The sequence below is a fragment of the Carassius gibelio genome, chromosome A25 (assembly GCF_023724105.1).
Source record: "Carassius gibelio isolate Cgi1373 ecotype wild population from Czech Republic chromosome A25, carGib1.2-hapl.c, whole genome shotgun sequence".
Classification (NCBI taxonomy): Eukaryota; Metazoa; Chordata; class Actinopteri; order Cypriniformes; family Cyprinidae; genus Carassius; species Carassius gibelio.
Window position 1 is genome coordinate 15,882,953 of NC_068395.1, and position 24,605 is coordinate 15,907,557.

Here is a 24,605-nt window from a genome sequence, read left to right on the forward strand (position 1 = left end):
CCTTTTCTGCCTACCCACACCCTATCTGCAGGTTTTGAGACCGCCCGATCTTTCGCTCTTCATGGTGCTCATGTGATCTTAGCGTGCCGAAACCAAAGTCGTGGCATTAAAGCAGTGAGTCTGATCACAGAAGAATGGGTGAGTAAGAGCACACACACACACACACACTCTGACATCATCCTGTGTGACCTTTACATTTCATAAATCATGTTTTGTGTAGCTGGCATCTCTGCCTTCTCATGAGTCACATAATTAGGTACAGCTTTAAGTCATTAGCACTCTTCCAAAACCTAGTGGGATGCCTCACTGTCTGCATCTTACAAAGTCAGCTGCCTTCTGAAATTTTATTCAAAGTTAGTAACTGTTTCCTTTCCACATTAAAAGCACTGCTCACAAATAGTGCACTTAAGACTTGACTAACAATAAATTCTGATATTAGCATGTTTTTACTTTAATGCTGTAATACTGCAAACATTGAGTAAAATAGTACATTTTGATCTGATGTGTAGTTTCATTTGAGTGCAGTGTTAAATTTGTACTTTTCTTGTTTTAGTCATATTTAGCTATTTGTTAGTTAAAATTACAGCATATTTGTAGCTAAGTGATTAATAATTTAGTTTAATGATGCAAACTGATTGTTTAGATGGTTTAGATAATGCAAACGTCATAAGGCCTGTTCACAACAAAGATGATAACTATAACCATAACAATAAAGTTTTAATAATCATTCTTATTCTATGGGAATAGGGAAGTCTACACCACAACTATATCAATAACCAAACAGAAGATCAAAACGTATGGGTATAGAATAGACATTTCTGTTCTCTGTCATAGAGGTGCCTCAAGGCACTGTCTTGGGTCTGGTTTCATTTCAAAATCATTACTAAAGTTACTGGAGTGTATTTGGCCTAATTTTGTAATCACTTGAAAAGGAACTTGATTGAGTATTAAAACAATTAAGTTTTAATAATCATTCAAATCGTATGAGAATAGGGAAGTTCAGACTTCAACTCTAACGATAACAGCATAGAGGAACGATATCACTGGAGTGACTCAATTTTTTTTTTTTTTGGCTTATGAAAAATAAATAAATAAAACTAGAATCCATCCAAATATAAAGTGGCAAATGACAAAAACTTGGTGTGGGGGCTAATATAGTTATAATTATAGTCTTATTTATAGTTCTTGATCTTAGTGTGAATGGGTCTTATCATTAGTGTCCCATTTGTTAATGCTGCAATAACTGAAGAACACATGTTCAGTGGAATTGCATTGGGCAAACAAGGTTTTTTTTTTCTTTTTTTCTAAAATATGTTTCTGCCTGTAATTGTCTGCTCTTTTATATCTAGAACCTCTGCTAAACATCCTTAATTTAGGTTTTTTAAAAAAGCTGATCTTTTAGCAGACCTTTATTGTCTGAAATCAAACTTAAAATTTCAAACATATCCTAAACATCCTCTAGCTTTCAACTCCTCTTTTAATTTCTCACTTTTTTCAGTCTAATTCTTAATTAATATTCATCTCGTCTTGAAGTCGTGTGGCAGGGTTTTCGCCCGTGGCTGTGTGCTCGCAGCCCGAGCCGAGCTGATCTCTCTGATATCCTCCATTATTAGCAGGAGTGGGGGTGCGAGGGCCGTCTGATAATTAACTTTGATTATTGCACTAATATTGTGGCGCTCTCGACACTCCCCTAGATTTATGAGTGTGAGAAAATAAACAAATGAAATGTAGGTGCTGGAGCAGAAAGAATAAGCTATTACGAGGTGCTGTAATTACAGCCATCCTGAGACTTGGAATTAGTTGATTAATTACAGGATGCCAATGGATTACAGGGGAATCTAAAGTGTTTTAAAGCAGTGGCGATATCTAATTGAACAAAGCCCCCTCTCGACGGCAGATAATTCCTCAGCCTCGACAGCTTCAAATCACGGCGTGTTTTAATAAATGTAGCAGCTCCGCTCTGAGGCATTTTACAAGCGCACCGCAACCCGCCAGCGGAGAAACAGTACGGAGACATCCACAGAATCCTTTAAGTTATTAAAGAACATTTAAATATTAAGGCAAATTACCTGGCGAAAAAAAGCCGGACCATCTGATTAATGTTTACTGACACCTTGCTGGGAATTTTTTTAATTATTAGAAAACATTCGAATTTAATCCTCCAAATATGAGCCCTCACGACTCTTCTTGTGAGAAATGAGGAAAGTAATACCTGAAGCTGGCTTGATCAGGTTAAGATTTTCAGATTCTGATTAAAAAAATATTGAATTTGATTTGAGTCCTAAATCGCAGGTGCTGCGGGATGAGTAATGGAATGCATGATATCCGAATTAATCTCATCGACGGGAAATGCATACTTACACCTCAGGAATGATATTAATAGATCCAGGGAAGGACAGGACAAGGAAATTAATCGTTAAGATGATGAATGCACTCTCCGTGTCTTCCCACGCTCTCACGCCGAGGTTATTTTGATAAAGATGTATGTTTTGGACTCTACAGAATGAAGGGTCATCGCGTCTGCTTCCGAGGTCACTCGAAATGCCGTTCAGGCTTGGGGAGGAGCAAGGGAAGAATTAGTGTTGAGAGACAAATTTTGCAATGATCCTGTCAAGAAAGCAATACGTGAAAACAATAAGTGAGTGTTAAGGCATAGGTCAAAAATGCAGCGGTGCAGAAGGATAAATATTTGGCTTCCCAAAAATGATTTCATTTAGTTTTTTACTCTTGTAATTTCACTCTTTTTCCCCTTTGCTGAAACAAACTCATTAAATTAATTAAATACATAAATATACATGCAATAATTAAAGTTTTCAATCTAGTTTTAAGTCTATGCTGTATGGATCTGCATGCTTTGTATGGATTGTCAAAATATCAATCTTCTCTCTTTGTTTTAAATGTCTTAATATCCTTTATATTTTCATTTCTTTATTAAAAACACTACTACTGCTACTAATGAAATGTGCAACTTCCATGATATATAGTTAGATATTGTAACAACGTTTGTTTTATGATATAATTTAATTGGATTAACATTTTTTAGATTTGATTTGAAATTGATTTATTGCTAGTAAAGGGGAAACATCTTAAGTACAATGAGTGTCATATTTATTTTATGTAGTGTTAATAATAATATGTGTATGTTTAGTGATATATATGTGTATATATAGACATGTTTAATGTATAATATTTAAATGGTATTAATAATGGTATAAATTAATTAATTAATGGTATAATATTGTTATACGTAATGATTAATATATTATTTTTGATTATTTAATTACATTTATATTAATGTATTTATGGATGAAGGAAAAACAATCAAAAATGGATTTATGAAATGGCACTGAGTGCTCATGTAATTTCTACTTTTGCATTTCTTTACTAATTGTAGTATCAATAATAATAATAATAATAATAATAATAATAATAATAATACAGATAATATAGATTTTTTACAACTTCAGTTATGAATGTTTAGTGACTGTATAAATATTATTGCACTATTTATTAAAAAACTAACATTTTATGTATATATGGAGATCGAGAGAGCAACAAAATATAATATTTGTTTAATATATAGTTTAATTGTATTTTAATGTAAGGGAAAAAACAATAGAATAATGTGAAAAAAATCAGAGATAGTCCTTGTATTTTTTTTTTTTTTTTTACTATTTTGCAAGTGTTGTGACATTGGCCCCTTGTGATACCCAGCTCCATCTGCTGATGTCATTTCCTGCTCTGAAACATTGCTGATTGTCCTAAGAGAAACAATGGTTTATTTATAGAGCGGGTCAGGCTGCTCTGCAGATCTGTGTTCATGTGAACAAGCTCGCTAATCACTCTGTAAATGCCTTCATCTTCCCATCTTCAGTAATCGTAGCGGAGAATAGCGCGGAGTCACGCTGAATCAGCATTCTGCTCCTCGCACGCGCTTCTCCTCGTTTGCTTTAACCCCTCGGCCGGGACCCCATCCATCTCCGCTTCCCAGATCCTCCGGGCTTATCTGTGGACAGAGGTGTGGAGGGTCATCCAAGCATCATTTGAAGGTCAAAGCAAGTGGTGAGGGCAGAGGGAAGTGCAGGGCCACTGTTTTCAGGGTCACCGGGTCAGGTTCTTCACCTCTCATTGTGGTGCGCTGTTGATAAAGAGCTTGTGCATGTTCTTCAGCAGTCTGAGTTCAGATTCTTAGGACATTTAAGGAAGGCTGAATATTTGTGTTATGGATGTATTTTACAATAGGAAGCACACTGGTGGTGTTTATGGGGTTGAGCAGGTGGAGGTTTCTAGTGTGCAGTTGGGCCACAGTAAAGGCTGACAGGAATTAAACCGCAGACGTGCAAATAAAAACAGCCCTGCTGGCTCGTACAGTTCTGTCCACTTAGTGTGCGCTTTTCATTCATTCACTGATCAGACCGTGTCTTCTGCATTTCACAGTATGTAAAAACTAATATTTAAAAATATAGAGCCTGCATAAAAATTATCTTAAAATAAAGAAGTTTCCTAAATTCAATTCTTAGAAAAAACCTCAAAGGCCATATTTTTGTGCTGCAGATTACCATAGTAATAGTAACAAATGCACACACTATTGTTATTTTTTACATTGCATTTAATTAACATTAAAAATTAAACTAAAATGGTCTGGGTTTGCAGAAATCTTTTGAAAAAGAAGTTAAGATGTTTCTTAAGATAAATTCATAGAATTTGGGAAGAATGTTTCTAATTAAGATCTCAAATGTTTTTTGAAGAGCGTATTTTATTCTCTCTCTCTCTCTCTCTCTTCAGAATATAGTGTTTTCTGATTGTTTGGCAGTTCTTGTCCAGGACTTGCAGGTGAACACAAGAAAAGCTGTGTTTTTGTGCTACAGATTACCATAAATATTTATAAATGCGCACACTATTATTTATTTTGATTAAAAAAATATAGGGCCGGCTTCACAAAAATCTTCTTTAGAAAGAGGTTTGTATATGTAATAAGATTCTAAGAAGTTTTTATGAATGTTTCTAAGTTTAATTCTTGAAAAACTAATATACTAAGAACTAAGAAAAAACTTATTTTTTTAATTATTATTCCTTTTTTTTTTCTTAAGAAGAAAATGACTGGCTTTGTTGCTTTCTGATTGTATGGTGGCTCTCGATGAGGACTTGGTGTCCTGTAGTTAGTACTTTTTTAGGTACTTCTTTTTATCTTTAAAACTTATTGATTTTGCTTTGTCAAATGCTTTGATGGCTACACTGTAAAAAATAAATTCTGTAAAATTTACAGTAAAAAAAAAACTGGAAGCTGTGGTTGCCAGAATTTTCACCGTAAAAAATATGGTACAAACATTTTAGGTTTTATGAATTTATTTAAATTTACATTTCAATACTGTTATTTCTTTAACTGATACAATGCTAATAAACCAATCTATGGAAGCACTGAAATCTGTTTTGCACTTTGTAATACACTGATAACCACCGAAAGCAGCCAAAGCCCATCACAAACCGCTTTTAAATATTTACATACTTGCATATATAGAAGGTGCACAAACACTAAACTCCATCATGGTAACACACATGAAACTGGAATAATGCAATGAACATTAATTTAAAAGCATTAGGTGTAAAATACAACCCTAATGTACACAACTGCTAGTAACTAAGAAGAAACCGTTATTTCAACAACAACAACAAAACATCGAATCAGAAATGCAACGCAGGGAATTCTGGGAACGTCAGTTTACAGTCATTCACTGTAAATTCTTCTTCACTTTCCAAAACTGCATTTTCGTTGTTCATTTTCACTTCCAAAAACTGTATATTACCGTCAAATTACATGTAATGTTCAATACAGTTTTTCACCGAACTTACGGTTAACAAATTAATAGGGTTTTACTGTACATTTTTACAGTTTTTTACCGTTAAATACACTACCCTTTTTTTACAGTGTAATGATGAAAGTTTTGATGGCGTATATTCGAGTACTTGAGATTGTTGTGCTTATGGATCGAGTCCATGCTTAATTTTCTTGATTGTCTATAAGATTGTGCTGATCTTTTGATTCATGATCCCAGGAGAGATGTTTAATAGAGCCCCGGGAGGGATTGTTCTCCGATCAAGGCCCGTCTAATGTCCAGCAGAATAACTTAACCACTTTTTCCCATTTAAGAGCATTAGCCACACTTTTTTTTCCTCTTTGTGTCAAAATGTTAATGAGGTACTTTGTAATCTTGTTAATTGCCTACCTAGCTCCGTGTTAGCATGTGTTCATTGTTTTCGTGAAACCGTATTAACAATCGAGATGAAAATTAACCCACGGCGCGTCGGCTGAAGATGCGTTGTGTTGTGTTGTTAGGGTGAGCTCTGGAACCAATTAGGGCAGGCCCTCCTCTCCGCTGAGGGCTGATGGGAGGAAAGCTCAACCTTGTAATGCGTAAAAAGCATATTAACATTGCGACGGATGGACAAGTCTTTGTAATTAGATAACTGACCGTGTTTAGACTTCACGGCCTTCAGACGTTTTTCAGTAAATGCAGTCTGCTCCTGTCATGTTGGGCACTAGTACTGCATAAACAATAAGTAACTATTCTACTAACTTGACAACCTTTTTACATTTTCACTTATTTGTAACATTTACTTTGGTCCATTTGGACTTCATTCAAGGAATAGTTCACCCAAAAATGAAAGTTTGCTGACCGTTTACTCACCAACAGCTCATCCAGTATGTAGATGTCCTGCCCCATGGTTTTCACTACTGATATTTCATAACAGTACAAAAGATAAGGTGTTGCTACTTCCATTTTATTATGATTTTAAAGTTTATTGTTGTCAAACTAAATGAGCTGCTCACTTATTATGCTCGATACAGTAATTATTGCTTTGACTGGTGCTTATGTGTTGCTTGACTGTAGTTTAATTACATAAAATATAAGAAACTTGTAGCAGAGGAAACTACAGAGCTTCAAAAACACTGCTGTATATATAATATATCTTTTTGTAGTCCTGTTTGTGTCTTATTGCTTTGTAGTTTATTTGAAGAGATGGAGAATAAACATTGTCAAAAATAACTAAGTATTTAGTCTGTTTTTTGTGGTAAAGTGACAGAGGAAGTAAATAGCGTGGCTTTGAAGTGTTTAAAAACTGAAAACAACATGGGATAAACAGATTGACCAAAAAAGTGTATTTATATCAACAGAATTGGCTGCACAAAGACTGATGCTTATCATGTTTACTTTCCCACTGCTTTGTGTATCCAAGTTATTTGCGAGATCTTGTAGTTTAGTCTTTTAGTCGTCCGTTTGACCTTTGATGATGTATCTGGAGGCTCTTGATCGCAAAGCTCTGACTCAAGTATTGAACAGAATATAATTGAGGTCAAATTCATGCACCTCGCTTAAGTGGATCGTGCAAAACAACAGCTAATCCGCGGCGAGAGGAGGGAAACCAAGACAGGATCACACACTGATGTTTTTCTCAGCCGGAGCTGGGTTTGTTTGGAGGAAGAGCCTGGGAGCATGTGTGTATTAACGTCCCGTGTCATGTCGATGAGCAGGGTTTGGGACGGTGGCCTTGATCATGGGTGAAGGCTGGTGGATTTAAAGAGGAAGTGACACGTCTGGAGTGCTGACCAGGAGTATTGCTCGGCACCCTTGGGCTGCTCTTTTGAGAAGGGCTCCTTGAACCTGTTGTGTATGTGCAAGTGTTTGTGTTTTAGGATAATAAACTAGATATAATACACTTCCAGTCTAGTTTGTAGTAATTAAGATTTAAAAAAAAAAATGTTTATGAAAGTCTCGTCTGCTCATCAAGACTGCATTTATTTGATAAAAAAAAACAACAAAAAAAAATTGTTTTTCAGGGTTCTTTTGATGAATAGAAGGCATTTATTGGAAATTTACTTAAAAGAGATTTAGAATTTTTTTTAGTGTCATTTATTGATCATTTTAATGCATCATTCATTCATTAATTCATTCATCCAGTGTATCACATCTACACAAAAATGGATTTGATAGTATTTATTGATAATAAGAAATTGAGCAGCAGATCATCATATTAGAATGATTTCTGAAGGATCATGTGACACTGAAGACCTGAGTAATGATGCTGAAAATACAGCCGCGCATCACAGGAATAAATTACATCTTAACAGATATTCAGACATAAAGCAGTTATTTTAAATTCTAATAATATTTCATAATATTACTGTCTTTATTGTATTTTCAGTGAAATAAATGCAACCTTGGTGAGCAGAAGAGACTTCTTTGACATTGAATTTCTTTTTTTACTTTTTTGAAAAGAACTTTTGACCATTTGAGTAAAAGCTTAAAAAAGGTGGTTGAATCAAGACTGATTCAGTGTCTCAATACATTTATCCTGAAGCGGCTGTTCAACCGTGAAACATCGCTGTAGATCTGACTGTCACTTTATACAGTTTTAAAACATTACAAGAAAATATTTTACACGTGTAGCCTGGGATTTATATGTATTTGCGTAAATTACAGACATTTTGTATATATAAAGTCTTTTAATTTATATAAGATTTCTGGTATTTCCTGTCATCGCTGTGTTGTCCTATGAATACATTTTTTTTGTGTATTTATTTCTTTATTGATTTGGAGCAAAACAGATATATAATAAAAAGACAGAGGTTGATGGTAAAAATGTTGGTGGAAATATGCAAGTAAGGCCCCGGCCTCATTTTACAGCATGAACGCTCGTGTTTGTAATATACTCTGGGACTGAGCTTTACGGCTTCATTTGCTCAAGTGACTCACATGCATATTTAGCAGATTGTAAACATAGGGCCAGCGGAATGAGTAAAAAGCTCAATACATCACCCACCTTACAAGATAATCCAGCGATCATTACAATGGCATGGAGCTGGGCTGGGACTAGATTTAAAGCAGCTTGTATTTTCACAGACTCATGAATCAGCCAGATTAGGAGGAGGATTCATTTAAGAAGTGCTAGGCTCTCCATTCCATAAAAAAGAAAAAATATTATGAGAAAAACTAGAACTGTGATTTTCTATAAAATAAACCCATCTGTATTTATAAATTGGTGTTACATTTGCATTATTCAGGGTTTTAAAAATGTATTTTTTAGGCTTGTCATTTTGGCCACATATGTGGCATCATATTAGTGAATCATAGTGTAGTTTTTTTTTTAAGATACAATTATTAAAAGCTTAAAAAAAAATCATTTATTTAAAATATAATTGAAATATTAGATGGGTTGAAAAAATGCAATGGGAATTATAAATTTTGCCTTAGCCACTAACCAAAGTAAATTACGTTTAAATGGTAATAAAACTGAAAAAAATAAATAAAGCTAAATAGAAGTTTTATAAGAAACTAATAAAATGATTAAAGTACATAACAATTACTCAAATTAAAAACTGAAAATATAAAAATAAAAGCCACGTTCATAATATTAATAAATACTATAATAGTATATAAACAATACCAAAAAAACATGTTTTGGCATAAATCTATTTCATACACTAATTAGATTGAAATCCTTTTTTAAAAACTATTGTGATGCTACTGTGATTCATTGTTGGTATCAGATGATACTTTGGAGCATGATACATTATGTTTGTTCAAAGAATACCAAGGGAGTAGCTTGGTACTTGTTTCAAATCCTATGATTTCATGGTAGGACTGTTTCTCCCTGTCATTTTACCCTCGGTTTTCACCTGTACACTTACAAATGGCCGCAGCTCTGTGATAGTCTGGTTTTGTTCAGCTCTGGAACCTAAACTCCTCGTAGCCTGGGCTGCTGGCGTAATCTGGCTTTCCCTTTCCACTCACTCTCACATAAAACAATATTAGCCTTTGGTCCCCTGCAGACCTCGGACACAATAACCACTTTCGTTTGGAGGAAAACACTCCCAAACACTCTTGACACCTCTGGGCCGTCCAGTGCACCATGGGTATATGGCTGGCTACAGGTCAGGGCAAAAGGAAAGTTTGTTTCTTTTCTTCCTTCCTCCGATCCCTTTTTTCCTCCTGCAACCTGGAGACAAAATGAGGGCTTAACCTGTAATGTTCTGTACAGGTCCCCTGGTGGCAGTTGAGCTTTTAGTGAGGGGAAATTACAGCGCTGCCAGGCTCTGCTACGCTCTGTGGACTGAGACCGAGTCTACTGCGGTCTGTCTGTGTTACATGGACATACAGTGAGCCATGAGAGGGGAGTACACACATAAAACCTGTCGGTCCAGCCAATTTCACAAGAAATCTAAGTCATAATGCACAAGGAATATATTCCATATTCCATTTTGCTTTTAGACATGTAAAAGATCTCACAAAAGTATAGTTATCGATGTAAAACGCAAGGAATAGGTTCTAACCCATCATTACAAGTCTCGACACTTGCAAATGGATGCTCCTCTACTTCACAAAGATGTATTCTTGGTGGGAAACCTTGCCTGTAACCAGCCGAACCATGAGCTTTGGCCCTGATATGAAGCAGGCTAATTTGTCCTCGCCCGTTGGCTCCAGCTCTGAAGAGCTACGAGGCCAATGGACGTGCATCTGCTTGGCTCTCATTAATTTTTCCATGGCCTGTGATGGATAGTTTGTGTTTATTCTCTGCTGGAGTCCTGCACGCTGAAAATGAGTCATTTTGAAGCATTACATATTCATACACTGGGCTAGCATGGTGCAGAGAAGGGAACTAATTGTTCATAGAAAGGTGGTTGTGATTACCATCGGTCGATTCGCTCAAGTCTCTCTGGAGATGAATGTTGGAAAACAGCTGCCAAGTCTTTCACTCGGTGCTAATGTTCTTCAAATGTGTCACTGATTTTAAAGACAGGCATGTCACATTTAGTGTCCTATTCCCCAGATCCCTATGCCAAATTTAGATATCAGTAAGGGCTTTGATCCAAACATTTGGATGCTGATGACTCAATTAATTAACATGATATTATACTGTAAAACAGCATGATTGATATTCTTCAGGTATCATTTGTTTAGTTTATGCATTTTCATTCAATCTGTTAAGTTTAAGCATGAATTATGAGCTCATTGTTCATATGTTTCACGAGGCCTATAGGGATAGTTTCCCTATACATGAAAATTCGGTCATCAATTACTAATCTTTGTGTCATTTCAAACCTGTATGCATTTATTTCTATTGTCAAAAATAATAATAAATAAACATAAATAAATAAATAAAAAATTATTTACATACAAAAGTCAAACAGGTTTGGAACACCGTGGGGGTGTGTAAATGATGCCAGAAATTTCGTTTTTGAGTGAACTGTCCCTTGGAGACATGACATTTGACAGGATTTGACTTTTTTTTTTTGGTAGGTGAATATGTTGAGCAGTCAGTGGTCGCTGAATCTTATGGTGCATTTTGGGAATCATAAGTTTAAATGCTCTTGAATTGAGACATGCCCATCTCCATGTATTAGACGTTTCTTATCAAGTGACCGAAAAAAAAGGTGAACTGTGTTGAAAAACAAACAAACAAAGAAATCAGTCAGTTGCAATTGCTTTTCCAGACATTTGAAGTCAAATAAGTTATGCTAGCATGCCACGGGGGGCATGCCACAAGGGTAGCGGGGGCTAGCCGGAATAGCCTGGGAAACAGTGTTTTAAATCATTAAGTTGTCTTTTAGTAGCTGCCATATTCAAGGCCCTGTCCAGATGCTGTTTTAAGATTGCTCTCTCTTAGTGTAGACAGACCTTTAAGAGGCTGAGGAGAAGCCGTAAAGTGGATAGATTGCCCTCGCAGCCTCTGTCTCTCTTTATTGGCTGCGGTAATTGACATATCCTTGTCATTTAGAATCATCCGCGCGTCGCTCGAAAGTTAATTGCTTCCCCCTCCGCATTTGCATGAGGCTCACCTCTGAAGGGCATAGCTGCCCATTAATATTGTGTCATGATGAATTATCACAAATAAAGCCCAACATATTGATTAATGATGGCTGCCGGTTGCTCCCTCTCTTCCCCCATCTGAAAAAAAAAAAAAAACATTGAGGAAAGATTGGGCCAACTCTTCAGAGGAAGATGAGGTTTGATTGATAGAGGAAGATATTGGGGTTTGGAGTTAGGAGCTTATGGGATACTAGAGGTCATGGGGTATGATGGATATCAACATAGTTTGCGCCATCTTATCAATCATGTCTTATAGATGTATTTTATGTATTATTATCTACATTCCTTATTAATTTACATGCAGAACACACTGAGAATGTATATACAGCCTCAAGGATGTGGAAACTTTGTGGTTATTGACAAAATGTTCCTTTTGGGGTGGAGTATCCCTTTAACATCAATCTAAATATGCACACACATACATCCTGGTGTTCGTGAAATGACTTAGGACTTCCTCCCAGGACATCATCTTATTTAGGAGCTATTCTTTTGATGTTGCACCACTAGAATCAACAAGTAAACAATACCATCAACAAACCTCTATCTTCACATCCACTTCTCAAGCTAGATAATAAAGCCAGAACCTTGTTGAAGTCCAATAATATGGAAGCCTGCACAGGTTTTCTCATGGATGAATCAAGTTGCTGTTCAGAAGTTTGGTTCATCATAAATAGTTCTTTCCACTGTCGATGAACAGTCAGGGTCACCGAACAACAGCTTCCCCTTATGTCAGTGCCACCCTGCAGCCATACCCTTCAACTGAAGCAGTTGTAAAAGAAGAGGGGTGCCATAAGAATGGGCTGCTGACGTCATGTGATAAGGTGCAGTTATACATTCACAGATTCCCCCTCTCCTTAGGTGACCGCTGTCTTTTCTGGTGAACAGTATTGTCCTCTGCAGTCCAGAAGGAAGATGTACCATTACTGTGATGTTCAGTCCACGTTTTTGTTTTTAAAGCAAGCGGACATCACCCATGGCCCTCAAAACTCCACCAGCTTGGGATGCTTGATTCAGTAATGAAGCTACTGCACTTTGTGCCCTGAACCAGAATGGGAGCATGTGTGTCCACCATACCTCGCCATTTGTAAAGGTCCTCTCAGTTCTGCACATGAACCCTTTGGTCACTTAATTTTCCCCCATTTTTTCATGCCGTCACATTTACAGTCTTCTTCGCACATGCTGAGAAGACCTTTTTTTACGAAAAATGTTTTACTGACAGTGAATCAGGAGTCATAGTACAATTCTGATTGTTTTTGCAGTGCATACTTTGATCATACATTTTCATTGCAATATAGAAATTACTTTTATTTTTAGGGTTTGTGTCACTTTCAGACTTTGTCAGTCTGTTCTGAGAGGCAGTGTTGCTTGCTGTTCTCCTCCAGAGAGAATGAGTGTCTTGTTTCTGCATGCTTATGCATCTGTGAGTGTGTGTGGATGCCATGCCTGTGATGAATGCAGCTCATTATTCCGTTATAGCCTGCCGGACTTCAGCAGAAGTGGAGAAATGCAGACCTGTCCTCGCAGTAAGTTGAGAGACGTGGAGTTCCTCTCATTAATGGCGTCCCACAAGGATCATAAAACAACAGCTCAAAATGCAAAAAGAGTCTTGGGAGGGGGAGTATATTCTAATGAAGGAAACATCTCCAAAGTCGTTTCGGATATTGGTATGAGCCAGGTGGAGGAGAGGGCCAGGGGAATAGGCTACTCCCTCTCATTTACAAAACTAAAATATTCTAGGTAACGAGCGTAGGCCTCTCAAGTTCATTAACCATGTAAAAGAGCTTCTAATTTTGCAGGAAAACAAAGCCAGCGGTTTTGGAAGATATTTGTAAGTGATGAGGAAGTCTCGAGAGCGGACAGGCATCAGTTATGCAACCTGATTACACTACAAGGGGATTAAAGAGACCCTATCCCAAATGGGGCACTTGATGTCAGGCTGTAGGGTTGTCCCGCGTTGTCATTTTATGGTTCAAAAGAGTTGTGCATCAACTCAATGTTTGTTTGTGGGATGCCTGGACTGGTACGTGCTTCATGGAAGTCCATGCAACCCAAGTCCATGCAACTTGCCATCTTGATGAATCATAGCAGATTATTCTGCAGGAAAGGGAATGCATGGCATGGAAAAGTTTTGGTGTGGACTTTATTTGTGTGTGTTTCCAAGTTCACAATACTGTATGGCAAGGTTCCTGATTTCCAGCCTTAGAGGAGCCCTGCCTCGCAGAGTTTAGTTCCCTCCCTAATCAAAAACACTTAAGCAAGCTAATTAAGGTCTAGAATTACTAGAAATTACAGGTAGTAAAGTTTGATGAGGGTTTGAGCTGAAATCTGAAGTGGTGTACGGTGGACTACTACCCAACTTGATCCTGCACTACTGGACATTTGTCTGTTTGTGTTCTTCATAGGTCTCATAGACTCATGGGTCTGCACTGGTTGACATGGACTGCAAGGGCGCTGGACACATTCTTTTGGGAGAGGATGGGAAAATGCAGGCAGCAAGAATGTAGTTCTTGAGATTTTTGTTAAATTGCTGGTTAAAATTATGAACATTTTGATGGCTTTTTTCCCCTCCACCATTGATTATAACCTTACATTACACCTTATCAATTGTTCTCAAAGATTTCAACTTCTCCATGATACTGTAAAAAAATTTCATGTTCATCTGTCCATATCTAGATTATTAGTTAGAGAACCAGCGGCTCTTTAGTTGATCCCCTGTCCATGGTGCTGAACTCTTTATAGCTAGATACTGTTAGAGTGATGCACTTTGGGAACCAAACTCACCTCCAGATAATTTTTTTTCTACAATGGAGTATTTTCTAATTCCTTATCTCTGTGTCTTGCCTTGCTATATCTTCCTCGCGGCTGATCCCTCCATCCCTGTGCAGTCTCAGTTGGGAGAGGGCCCTAACCACCTCCTCATTCATCACTCAGCGTTTGAACCCTCTGCTTTTTAGGCAGAAAAAAGAGGTGCAGCACTTTTTTCCCTGTTCCTCCATACTCCCGGTGCTCTTAACTGGTAGTCCGCGCTGAATGCAGCCAGCGGAATTAATTGCACCCTGTTACTGGAGATCAGCAAGTTTGTGCGATACGCATGCTGTTCAGCCATATGGCTGCCCACTAGGTGAAGAGTTTGATTAATGTTTCAGAGCCCTCCTTTTTTTTGCAGGATTTTTTCCCTTCTTCCTGCTAATATCTGATCCCTAACCATCACAAAGCCGCAGCTCTGTTTTCCAGCTCTTTTTGTTTATTCCTCTTTGACTACCATTCGGCTTACCCATTGCACCTGCCACCTTATGTAATGAATAGCACAACTTTTTCATATTGCAGTACCATGCCTTTTTTGCTTTTCTGTATGTTTTTATATTTATGTAGGGTCTACTTTGAAGGTCTTTGATACAACTTTGTGCTCCCAAAGAAAAAAAAAAGAGAGAAAGACATGTTCTCAATGGAACACATACATTATATACTCAATGTGGTCCTGTTATAGACTGAATCTGATCTTCATTTTTCCCATAGTCCCTCAAATCTTTTAAAAGTGTCTTTGTTTTGTGTTTATTTTTGTTTCTATTCAAAACTTTATTTCTGATCACCACAGTCTGTTTTTCACTCTCTGGAAACCTAAATGGTGTGCTTTTCTTTGAGAAAACAGCATTTGAGGGCATCGAGAGGGCATGAGCTAACAAGAATAATGCTGGAGATGCTTGTCCCAATGCCAACTTTTTGGACAAATATAAAAACATAGGATTGTGTATTTCGTATTGAATTTAATCACACTAGTATTCTTTCAGACTCGTCTCTCATTCTGTTCCTGTCTCTCTATCTAGGCCTCTCTCATTAAGTGTGGCTGAATGTGGCCCAGTAGGGCCTTTGTGAGAATGGGAGTTTGGGACGGCCTGCCTCTCATGTGGCCCACAATTTCCTGAAGCCTCTTTCCCGGCACAGTAAATCTACCTGATTGTGTTGTGTACCTCAGCTCTGATGGGTGCGTTTCCAAGGTGGTGAAGTCTCCAAAGAGCCGCTCTGAATTGCAAATGGTGGCCATAACTCAGGTGTAATGTAGATCTTAGCATGGATGGCCAGTCATTTCTCTCCATTTGGACCAGATGGGACATTCACCCAATATCAAAGAGAGAGAGGAGGGTTTTATTGTGTCTGAACATTGTTGGCTATGTTTCTTTACTTCAGAGAATGTGGAAGACAATATGGAGAATGAAAGCGACAGAGCAGGATAGAAAGAGAGTTTGGGTTCATAATGAAGGCGGCAGACAACTTTGCTGAATAACTTAGACATGTCCTTGGCATTATGACATTTGGATATTCACTTGTTAAAAGAAGAATTAATGTTAATTTTTTTGGGAATCGCACTTGAATCATTCACTAATGAAATGAACAAAGGAGGAAACAAAGGGGTTGGCTGTTCCATGTGCATCGAATAGTTTGCAGATGCAAATTTAAATCCCTTCTATTATTTTAATAATGTGCATTTTACTGCTTTGCATGGATCATTTATTTGCAAACCAGGTTATTTTTTAGAAGGGGGCTCAAGGGTAATTTCATGCTTTGAAGCATTTATACCTATAACTTAATGAGGAAATCGTGTTGTGTTGTTTCCTGCAGTACGCTATGAGAAATTGGTTGTTCTGCTCCTCAAAGAAAGTTATTTATTTTCCATTCTCTCCCGTTGTGTAGTTTGCATTCATTCGTTATTTAGTTTTTTCGTTGGATCCGGCTGTCCAGTCTTTCTTGGTTTGCTTCTTTATTACTCAGTTTGTCCTGAAATACCAGGGATGTGTTGATGAACTTCAGAGGGTAGTCAGTGTTCCCCGTGAGACACTTCAGATCATGCGTAATGGGGTTACAGGTAGAGCGGAGATGCGTGAGGGAAGATGCCCAATGTCCCTGCGTCTCTTCTGAAGAGCTCTTCTCCTGACAAATCAAATTAGGCTGCATGAATTAAAACAATAACACGATTTGTTTACAGCGCATTTTATTTCTTGTCAAACGGTTCTCCAGCATCAGGCAGCAGTTCTCTGACCTCTGACCTTGTCATGGTTCCCAAGCTAAATTGATTAGATTGTTCTGTGAAGTTCATCATTACATGGACACTGATGGTATTAAACATACTGTACATAGTTTGAATGCACAAGAGTCAAATTTTGTTTTTAAACCACATTACAATTTCTATTCAAAGAAAGAAGTCTGTGATGAATTAAACTTTATTTTCTGTTCTCACAAATCCAATCCCACTTGTGTAGCTCTTTGAAATCCTAGAGACAAAACAAAGACAGGAAAATAAACTGAGATATTTATTATGAATAAATTATATATATATATATTTGATAATATATAATATAACATTATTCTATTTAATACATATATGACGTCTCTGAAAATATTTATACTGAAACAAGCAAATTAATGTTTTACAATGTTTTAAGATTTTAAAATAAAAACAGTTTAATTAAAATGTAATGCCTTCATATTTAAAAAAATAAAAACTGCAGTTCTTTTATTTTCGTTTTGGAATATGTTTATATATATATAATTGGATGAGTAAAAAATAAAACAAAATGCTTCCATCTGTTTTTGATCTTGGATTCAATTACTGTAGTGTCTTTGATATGAAAATGCATCATTTTTAATATGCATGTCATTTGAAATGATACAATAAATACGTAGAAAAACCTCTGGTGCTTTTAAAAATGTTTTATGTCTGGATATTGAAATTATATTTGAGATTGTTTTTAGAAAACGACACATTTTGAAAGCATAAATGAAAATTACATGAAACCTGATTTGGAACGATGCAATCAAAAAGAGAGCGGCATATAAAAAGAAGAAACTCATTATTTTTTTTGTCTCTGGGAGCTCTCATTTTGCTGACATTAACAATATGAAGTTTTGCACAGCGTGGTGACATTTACTCTGAACAGACTTCATTTGGATCTAACCCAGGCAATTGATACGTCCTTAAATCTCGGCCAATGTATCCGAGACCGAAAAACTTGCAGAATTGCAAAATACACCTGGTGTAAATATGTAATTGGCAGGGTTTATTCCGAGCTCTCAGATATCGGGGAGCCATAGGTGTTGCATTAAGATCTGGTTGTTAGGAGATCAGCGAACACGGCAGATGTGTCGCTAAATTCTGCACCGTGTGCAGATCTGAAGAAAACTGGGAGTAAATCTCTCAATATCTGCTGTGATAAAGACACATTATTTCAATGTACTTCACTTCCTGATGCAAATCAAATTTTTCCCTGTAGGACAGGAAGAGTGTGTGTGTGTGTGTGTGTGTGTGTGTGTGTGTGTGAGAGAGAGAGAGAGAGAGAGAGAGAGAGGGAGGGATGAGGTGGAGGACAGACGGGGGCTGAGATGATGATGATGTGGTGGCGTTCATAAGAGAAGACAGGAAGTTGTGGGGGGAGTGGATGAGTGTCCTCTGCCCTCTTTATTTTGTGTGATATTATGTTAATATTCAGTATTAATGTGATCTTATATTGATCTGTTTGAAATGAAATGTGTTTGGAAATGGAATCATACTGACAATGTTTTCCCCTTCTACGGCGAACACAAGATATAGATGTGCTCTATGGAACATAACCTGTCACAAAGACACTGACATCTGCCATGATTTTGTTTCAGGAATGGAGTTTTAGAATAAAATCTAACTTTCTGCCTTCCCTGATAAATTTTGTAGGGTAGATTTAAATTGAACTGTATTTTTCTGTTGTTTTGCAATTCTTAAAAATAATTGTATGCATGCCTCTTATAGCCATTACATGTTTTTATGTACATTTGTGAATGTTAGATGAACATAAAAACTCATTTATTTTATGTTTTGGCCTTAAACTTTCTGCTTTCTCTTACTTTTTTTCACCTTATACATTCTCTTTTACTTTTAACTATTTTATGTTCTCTAATATTGTCAAAGACAATATTATGATGTTGTTTTATTCATGCACATTACTTTATTATTAAATGTTTATTGTTCATAATACATAATAATTTTGCATATTAATTAATTACTGTTCTTAAATTAAGCTATTAAGTTCGTTAGTTAGCAATATAGATTTCAACAATATATTCAAAAGTTTGAAGATGGTAAGATTTTAATATTTTTGAAAGAAGTCTCTTCTGCTCAACAAGGCTGAAAATATGTGACAAAAAAACCCTTGTAAAACCGGTAATAATGTGAAATATAAAATAACTATTTTCCATGTGAATATGATTTAAAATTTAATTTATTCCTGTAATACTAAAGCTGAATTTTCAGCATCAATAGTTTAGGCTTCAGAATCACATGATTCCTCAGAAATCAGTAAGATTTACCTCTTGTTTGTGAAACTTTCAACTTAATATTGTTTTGGAAATGTACACTGCAATGTTTTCAAAACCACTGGCATCTACATCAGTAGTTGGCGCTGTCACCTTGTTAGTAAACAGTACCTGTATGGAAGTGATGATCATATGATAGGATGCGTTTCCGCTGTTGGTTGTAATATTGATGAAGTAAATCCACACTTTGCTGAAGAAGCGTTAGCAAACTCTTGAGCAGCAGCAACAGTATCATATACTCCGACAGTGTTGTGTATGTTTGTTCAAGCTTGCCTTTAAAATTGACTAGTACTGCGCAAGTCTACATAACACGTATTACGCACGCGCATGCCGTCACCATTTTCAGATTCCTGTATTGGGTGTTTACACGAACAACAATGACAGTACTGTTTTCAAAAACTTGCGCTTTTTCGACGTTGTCGTATAAACAAACAGTCAAAGCGCATAAAAAGTCGTTTCGGCTTATTTAAATATTATGAAGAAAAACATTCAAACATTGTTAAATAATATGCATGAATGTATCATTGACAATAAGACCAGATCTAAAATACAGTGAAAAATTTATAATAGATTTTAATAAACAGCGTTATAAAACGTGACATGTTTTATTAAAACCCAATTTGGACCCTACTGGTTTTTACCTATCGTTTCCCATTTCAAGGTTTAGCAATACACTTTGATGAAGAGTTACGAATACAATATGTTCACATCATAAATATATGCATGCCTTTTAAAAATCGGGTGATTTTGATTAAGCGTATTTGTTCCCAAAGTCAGAAATGCTCCATATATAAGTCTGTGTTTCACAGAACGTCCCGTTCTCCTCCGCTCTCTTCACGTATCTGCGCTCATCTCTGCTGTTTCTCAGCTGGAAAATGATTGTGTGTCCTTCCATATCCTCCTTCACATCTCCAACTGTTTGATTTGCAACTTGATTCTGGGAGAGAGAGCGAGAGCAAACCTGTAGATTACAGAGAGAGGGACCCAAAGCCCTGTCAGATACAGAAGAAATCAATTTAATATAGACTTAACTTGAGGAAATTGCATATTCTCTGGCGATGTGCTGAGCCGACACTTTCCAGCGGCCCTCGAGAGGAGCCGCCTCTTTATTAATTGGCGCATGCGAATGAAAGGGTCTCTGCTCGCGCTCTTCTCTGTTGTCTGCGCGCGACTGTGTCTTAGGACGAACGGAGAAAGAGAGGGAGCACGGTTGTGTACGTGGAGTAATTAGGCTCCTCCAGAAGGCCTGAAAGCGAGGCAGCCAGGTGGAGCAGAGATTGGAGGGTATTTATGAAGGAATGTCATAATCGTGACAGGATGATGTATGGAGCGCCAACGCTGGCCATTTTTCTCTCCTCCTCTCCTTCTTTAAAAAAATATATGATAAAATACAGTCTTAAAAGTTGATGACCAATTTTGTGTGGTCAGGTCACGGCAAGGTCACTGAGATTTCCCGCCGTTTCTCTTTCTGTGAGGAATAAGGAGAGCGAGGGAGAGGGGAAAAAGACTTGCGCTCATCAAAGGCAGATAATAATGGAGCAGGTAAGATGAGGTGCTCAAAGTCACCCGTCTAATTGCTTTTAAAAGGTGCCCTTTTCTGATCAGGACTTCACACGTTCACTCTTCTGCTCCGTTTATCCATTTTGTATTCATAACCTTAGTCAGTCCCACATATCATTTCGTTTTATTTTTCTACTTTTATTACTTTTTTTATTAGCTTGACTAAACACAATGTTTTAAATACTTTTGTAGTTGTGCTTTTTTTGCAGATTTTAATTCTGCTTAGCTGATATTATCTTATTAATTAAAGAAAATTATTCTCACTGACCTCACATTTTCAGTTGGCAGAGCAGTGGACATGCAGCTATTATCATGTTTATATATATATATTATTAAGAATTATTAAATCTATATTATTATAATTTAAAATGACTGTTCTCTGTGTGCAGATATTGTAAAATGTAATTAATTTCTGTGATCAGATCCTTCGGAAATCAATCTTAATGCTGAAGAATGAACAGAAAAACGAATTTTTTGACCTTAAACTTTCTGCCTGTTCTCTCTTTTTTCACCTTGTACATTCTCTTTTACTTTTAACTATTTTACTCTCAAGAAACATATCTGATTATTATCCATAACGAGAACATATACATTGGTGGACGTCATGACAGAATACCTAGAACATTCAAAACATGAGCATTTGTTTAAAATAGTATTCATTTATTATTTTGTGGCAATGTAAAAGTCTTTGTCACTTTTGATCAATTTAATGATTTTGTTTATTTATTAGTAAAACAGGTTCACAAAATGCTCAGATTCATTAGAATCAGAGTCGAAGGGGTTAATTTCTCGTACGTCTGTAGTAAATTCAATGTAAAGTTGGCCTCTTGTGAGCTAATGCATTAAATATGCTACATCATGAAAAATAAAGCTTCTTTATTGGCGTCCATGAAAGAACCTTTAACATCCATTGAGCATTTCCACTGAACAGCAGGTTGTTTTACAGTGGGGAATTAGTTTCTATATAACTTGAATATTTATTTTGCACAAAAGCCGAAATGGTTCTTGCAAGAACCATGTTCTTTGGGGAACTAAAAATGGTTCTTGTTTCGTCAATGCTGTGAAAACCATCTTTTGGAAGCTTTATATTTACAAGCGTAATGACGTGTCCTGTATCCGCCTCCTAATCAAGCTCTTACTGTATGTTAAGAAACTACATCCTGTTCACATTAGAGTCAATGGCCACTAAATTAGCACTACTTCCTCTATAGGCAGGAAATGGATGGAGTAACAGCTTATCCATTAGGTAAAATGATTTTAAGGAACACACACACACACACACACACACACACACACACACACACACTCCGTTTACCTTTCACAAACTGATGAGAATGTTTAATCAACAACGGCATAGCTAAAAGCTTTCCTGTCACAGATCAATTACCCAGAGTTCAGCCTGCATAGCCATGTTTCTTCATACACACTGGTGATGTGTGTCGTGCCGCTCAGACGGGTGATGCAGGTTCAAGTCTGAGCTGCAATGATTTCCATTCATATTCGAGCAAATACATTTCTCTCCTTTTCTTTGCTGCGTACAACAGCAATCACCTGATTAATCCTTATTAACACTTTAGAATAATTGTACAGTAACTAAAACTAAAAATGGGTTATGCAACTAATGAAGTGACCAATAAATGGAAAGAATATTTAAGATTCTTTTTTGTCTAGATTTGCACATTGTACAATCATATAATAATAATAATAATAATATTTTTAATAATTAATTTTTTAACAAATTAATATTTATATAATGCAATGTAGTAATATAATATAATGTAATTTAATATAATTCATACTCAAAAAAAAAGACAAAATGTTACAAATTAAACAAGAATAAAATATCCATTAAAATAAAGAAATAATAATAATAATAAGAAATAATAATGTAGCTTACTAATTGGGGAAAAACAAATCTGTATATTATTAAGCTAAAACCCATCTTTTTCCCGTGATGAACTAATGCTGGCTGTGTTTCCAGCTGCAGTGTCTCAGAGCTCTTTGGTCTGTCACCTGCTCCGCTCCGCTCCGCTCTGTTTGCACACTCAGCGTTAAACACTAAAGTTCGCCAGAGAAAGCTCATCTCTCTGCTCTTTCTGTGTCCTTGAAGAGATGTGCGCATGTCGGGCTTTTTCATAAAATTCTTGAACAATTTCAAACCATATATGCTCTCTCGCTCTATTTCTCTAGTTTTTTTATTTTTTCTGAAACCCGGCCATCTGTCTAATTGTTCACCTCCATTGCTTTAATGCTTTTACATGCCTTCTCCGTCCTCTTTCCAGGCAATAAACTTCATTTTCTTCACGAGACTTTAATCTGCAGAGGAAGGCAGGCGTCCAGGTTGTGCACTTCTTTTTGGAGGATCTCCAGTCTTTCCGTTCCTCTTTTCTATCTATGCATTGTTTTATAGTTTTATAAAGTGTTGTACAGTTATTAACGTTCAGTATGTCAAGTGATATACGGTGATCAAAATATACAGTATAGTTATACAAAGATTTCTGAGTATGGGTCACAATACTTGGCTGTATGGCACTTCACAAAGAATATATTTATGGTATGCATAATGAATGGAATACTTGATTTAATCACGTTTTTATCAGGATCATTATCCTTAACTAAAACCATAAATAATCAAAAACATTTTATTTCAGCTGCCAAAGCAACATTTCTTATTTTAATTTAGTTAAACTTGATGTACTAAAATAACTACTGCTAAATCTGAAATAAATAAAAATGTAAAACTATGTAGAAATATTAAAATAAATTGCAAGAATATTACTAAAACATTGACTAAAATTAAAATAAGAGATGGAAAATGCAAGGAGATATATATATATATATATATATATATATATATATATATATATATATATATATATATATATATATATATATATATATATATATTCTCTAAAATAAAGTACTAAAATAGTACTGGTGTGTGTGTGTATGTGTTTCGGGGTATAAAATGTTTATATAGTTATATATTTGGTGACTGTCTTTACCACATCAGAAGTGATGAAATGGTAAATTCTGGTTCATGTATAGCAAGAAAAATGAGTTATTCAATGCTGCTAGAAATATCTCAGGTCATTGAAACCATCTACCTTTCATTTGCATGATTTGTTCATCCCAAACATGTTTTTGTGTGGATTGTACCCATGTGCGTGTTCTGTCTGTGTCTTTATAGCACCTGATTACCATCATTCCATGTCACATGACGAAGAATGAATCCATTCCATCCTTAATGAAAAAACATATTTGTCTCTATGACCGTTCACTCCAGGGACGTTGCTTCAAATTTAGTCCTTCCTGGCCTCGCGTCCCGTCTCTCTGGCTTTCTGCTCATCCAGTATGTGATAAATCTGTGCACGCTCCAGTGGGGCAACACAGGCTGAGGAATAACCCTCCAGAGCGCTCGTGCCGGCACTTTAAAAAATAAACCTGTTTGTTGCATCTCCATCATACATTTATCAAATCATTTCAGAGCAACGCTTCGGCTTTTGTCGGCTCCCACCAAACCAATTTATCTCCTTCTAAACAGGGGCTGTAGCTAAACGTGAAGCAGGTCTCGTCAGTCACTGAAGCATCCCAGAATCCTCTCACTTCCTGCTTTCTGAATGGCCACATTATATCCTGCTTGTTTTTTTACTGCTTAGTAATGCTTTATAGCCTATAAAACTACATATATAAAAGATTCTGATGCTGCTCAAGGCTAAACTGTGGAGTCAGCTAAATTTGAACCATTTCCTGCTATCAGTACCTCAATTTTGTGAGGCTCCAAGCAAAGTATCCTGGGGAAATATTCATCCCCCTGAAAAAAAAAAAAGGTTTAATGAT

The 24,605-nt window shown here is 36.4% G+C and overlaps 1 protein-coding gene across 2 annotated transcripts in view; it reads left to right on the forward strand.

Annotated features, from left to right (window-relative positions):
* The window catches only part of wwox (WW domain containing oxidoreductase), a 194,695-nt gene that overhangs the window by 18,715 nt on the left and 151,375 nt on the right, over positions 1-24,605 (forward strand). For both annotated transcript variants that reach the window (XM_052544133.1, XM_052544134.1), the window contains exon 5: positions 32-138. In XM_052544133.1, coding sequence (XP_052400093.1) covers positions 32-138 — 107 coding nt within the window. The remainder of the gene's footprint in view (positions 1-31; positions 139-24,605) is intronic.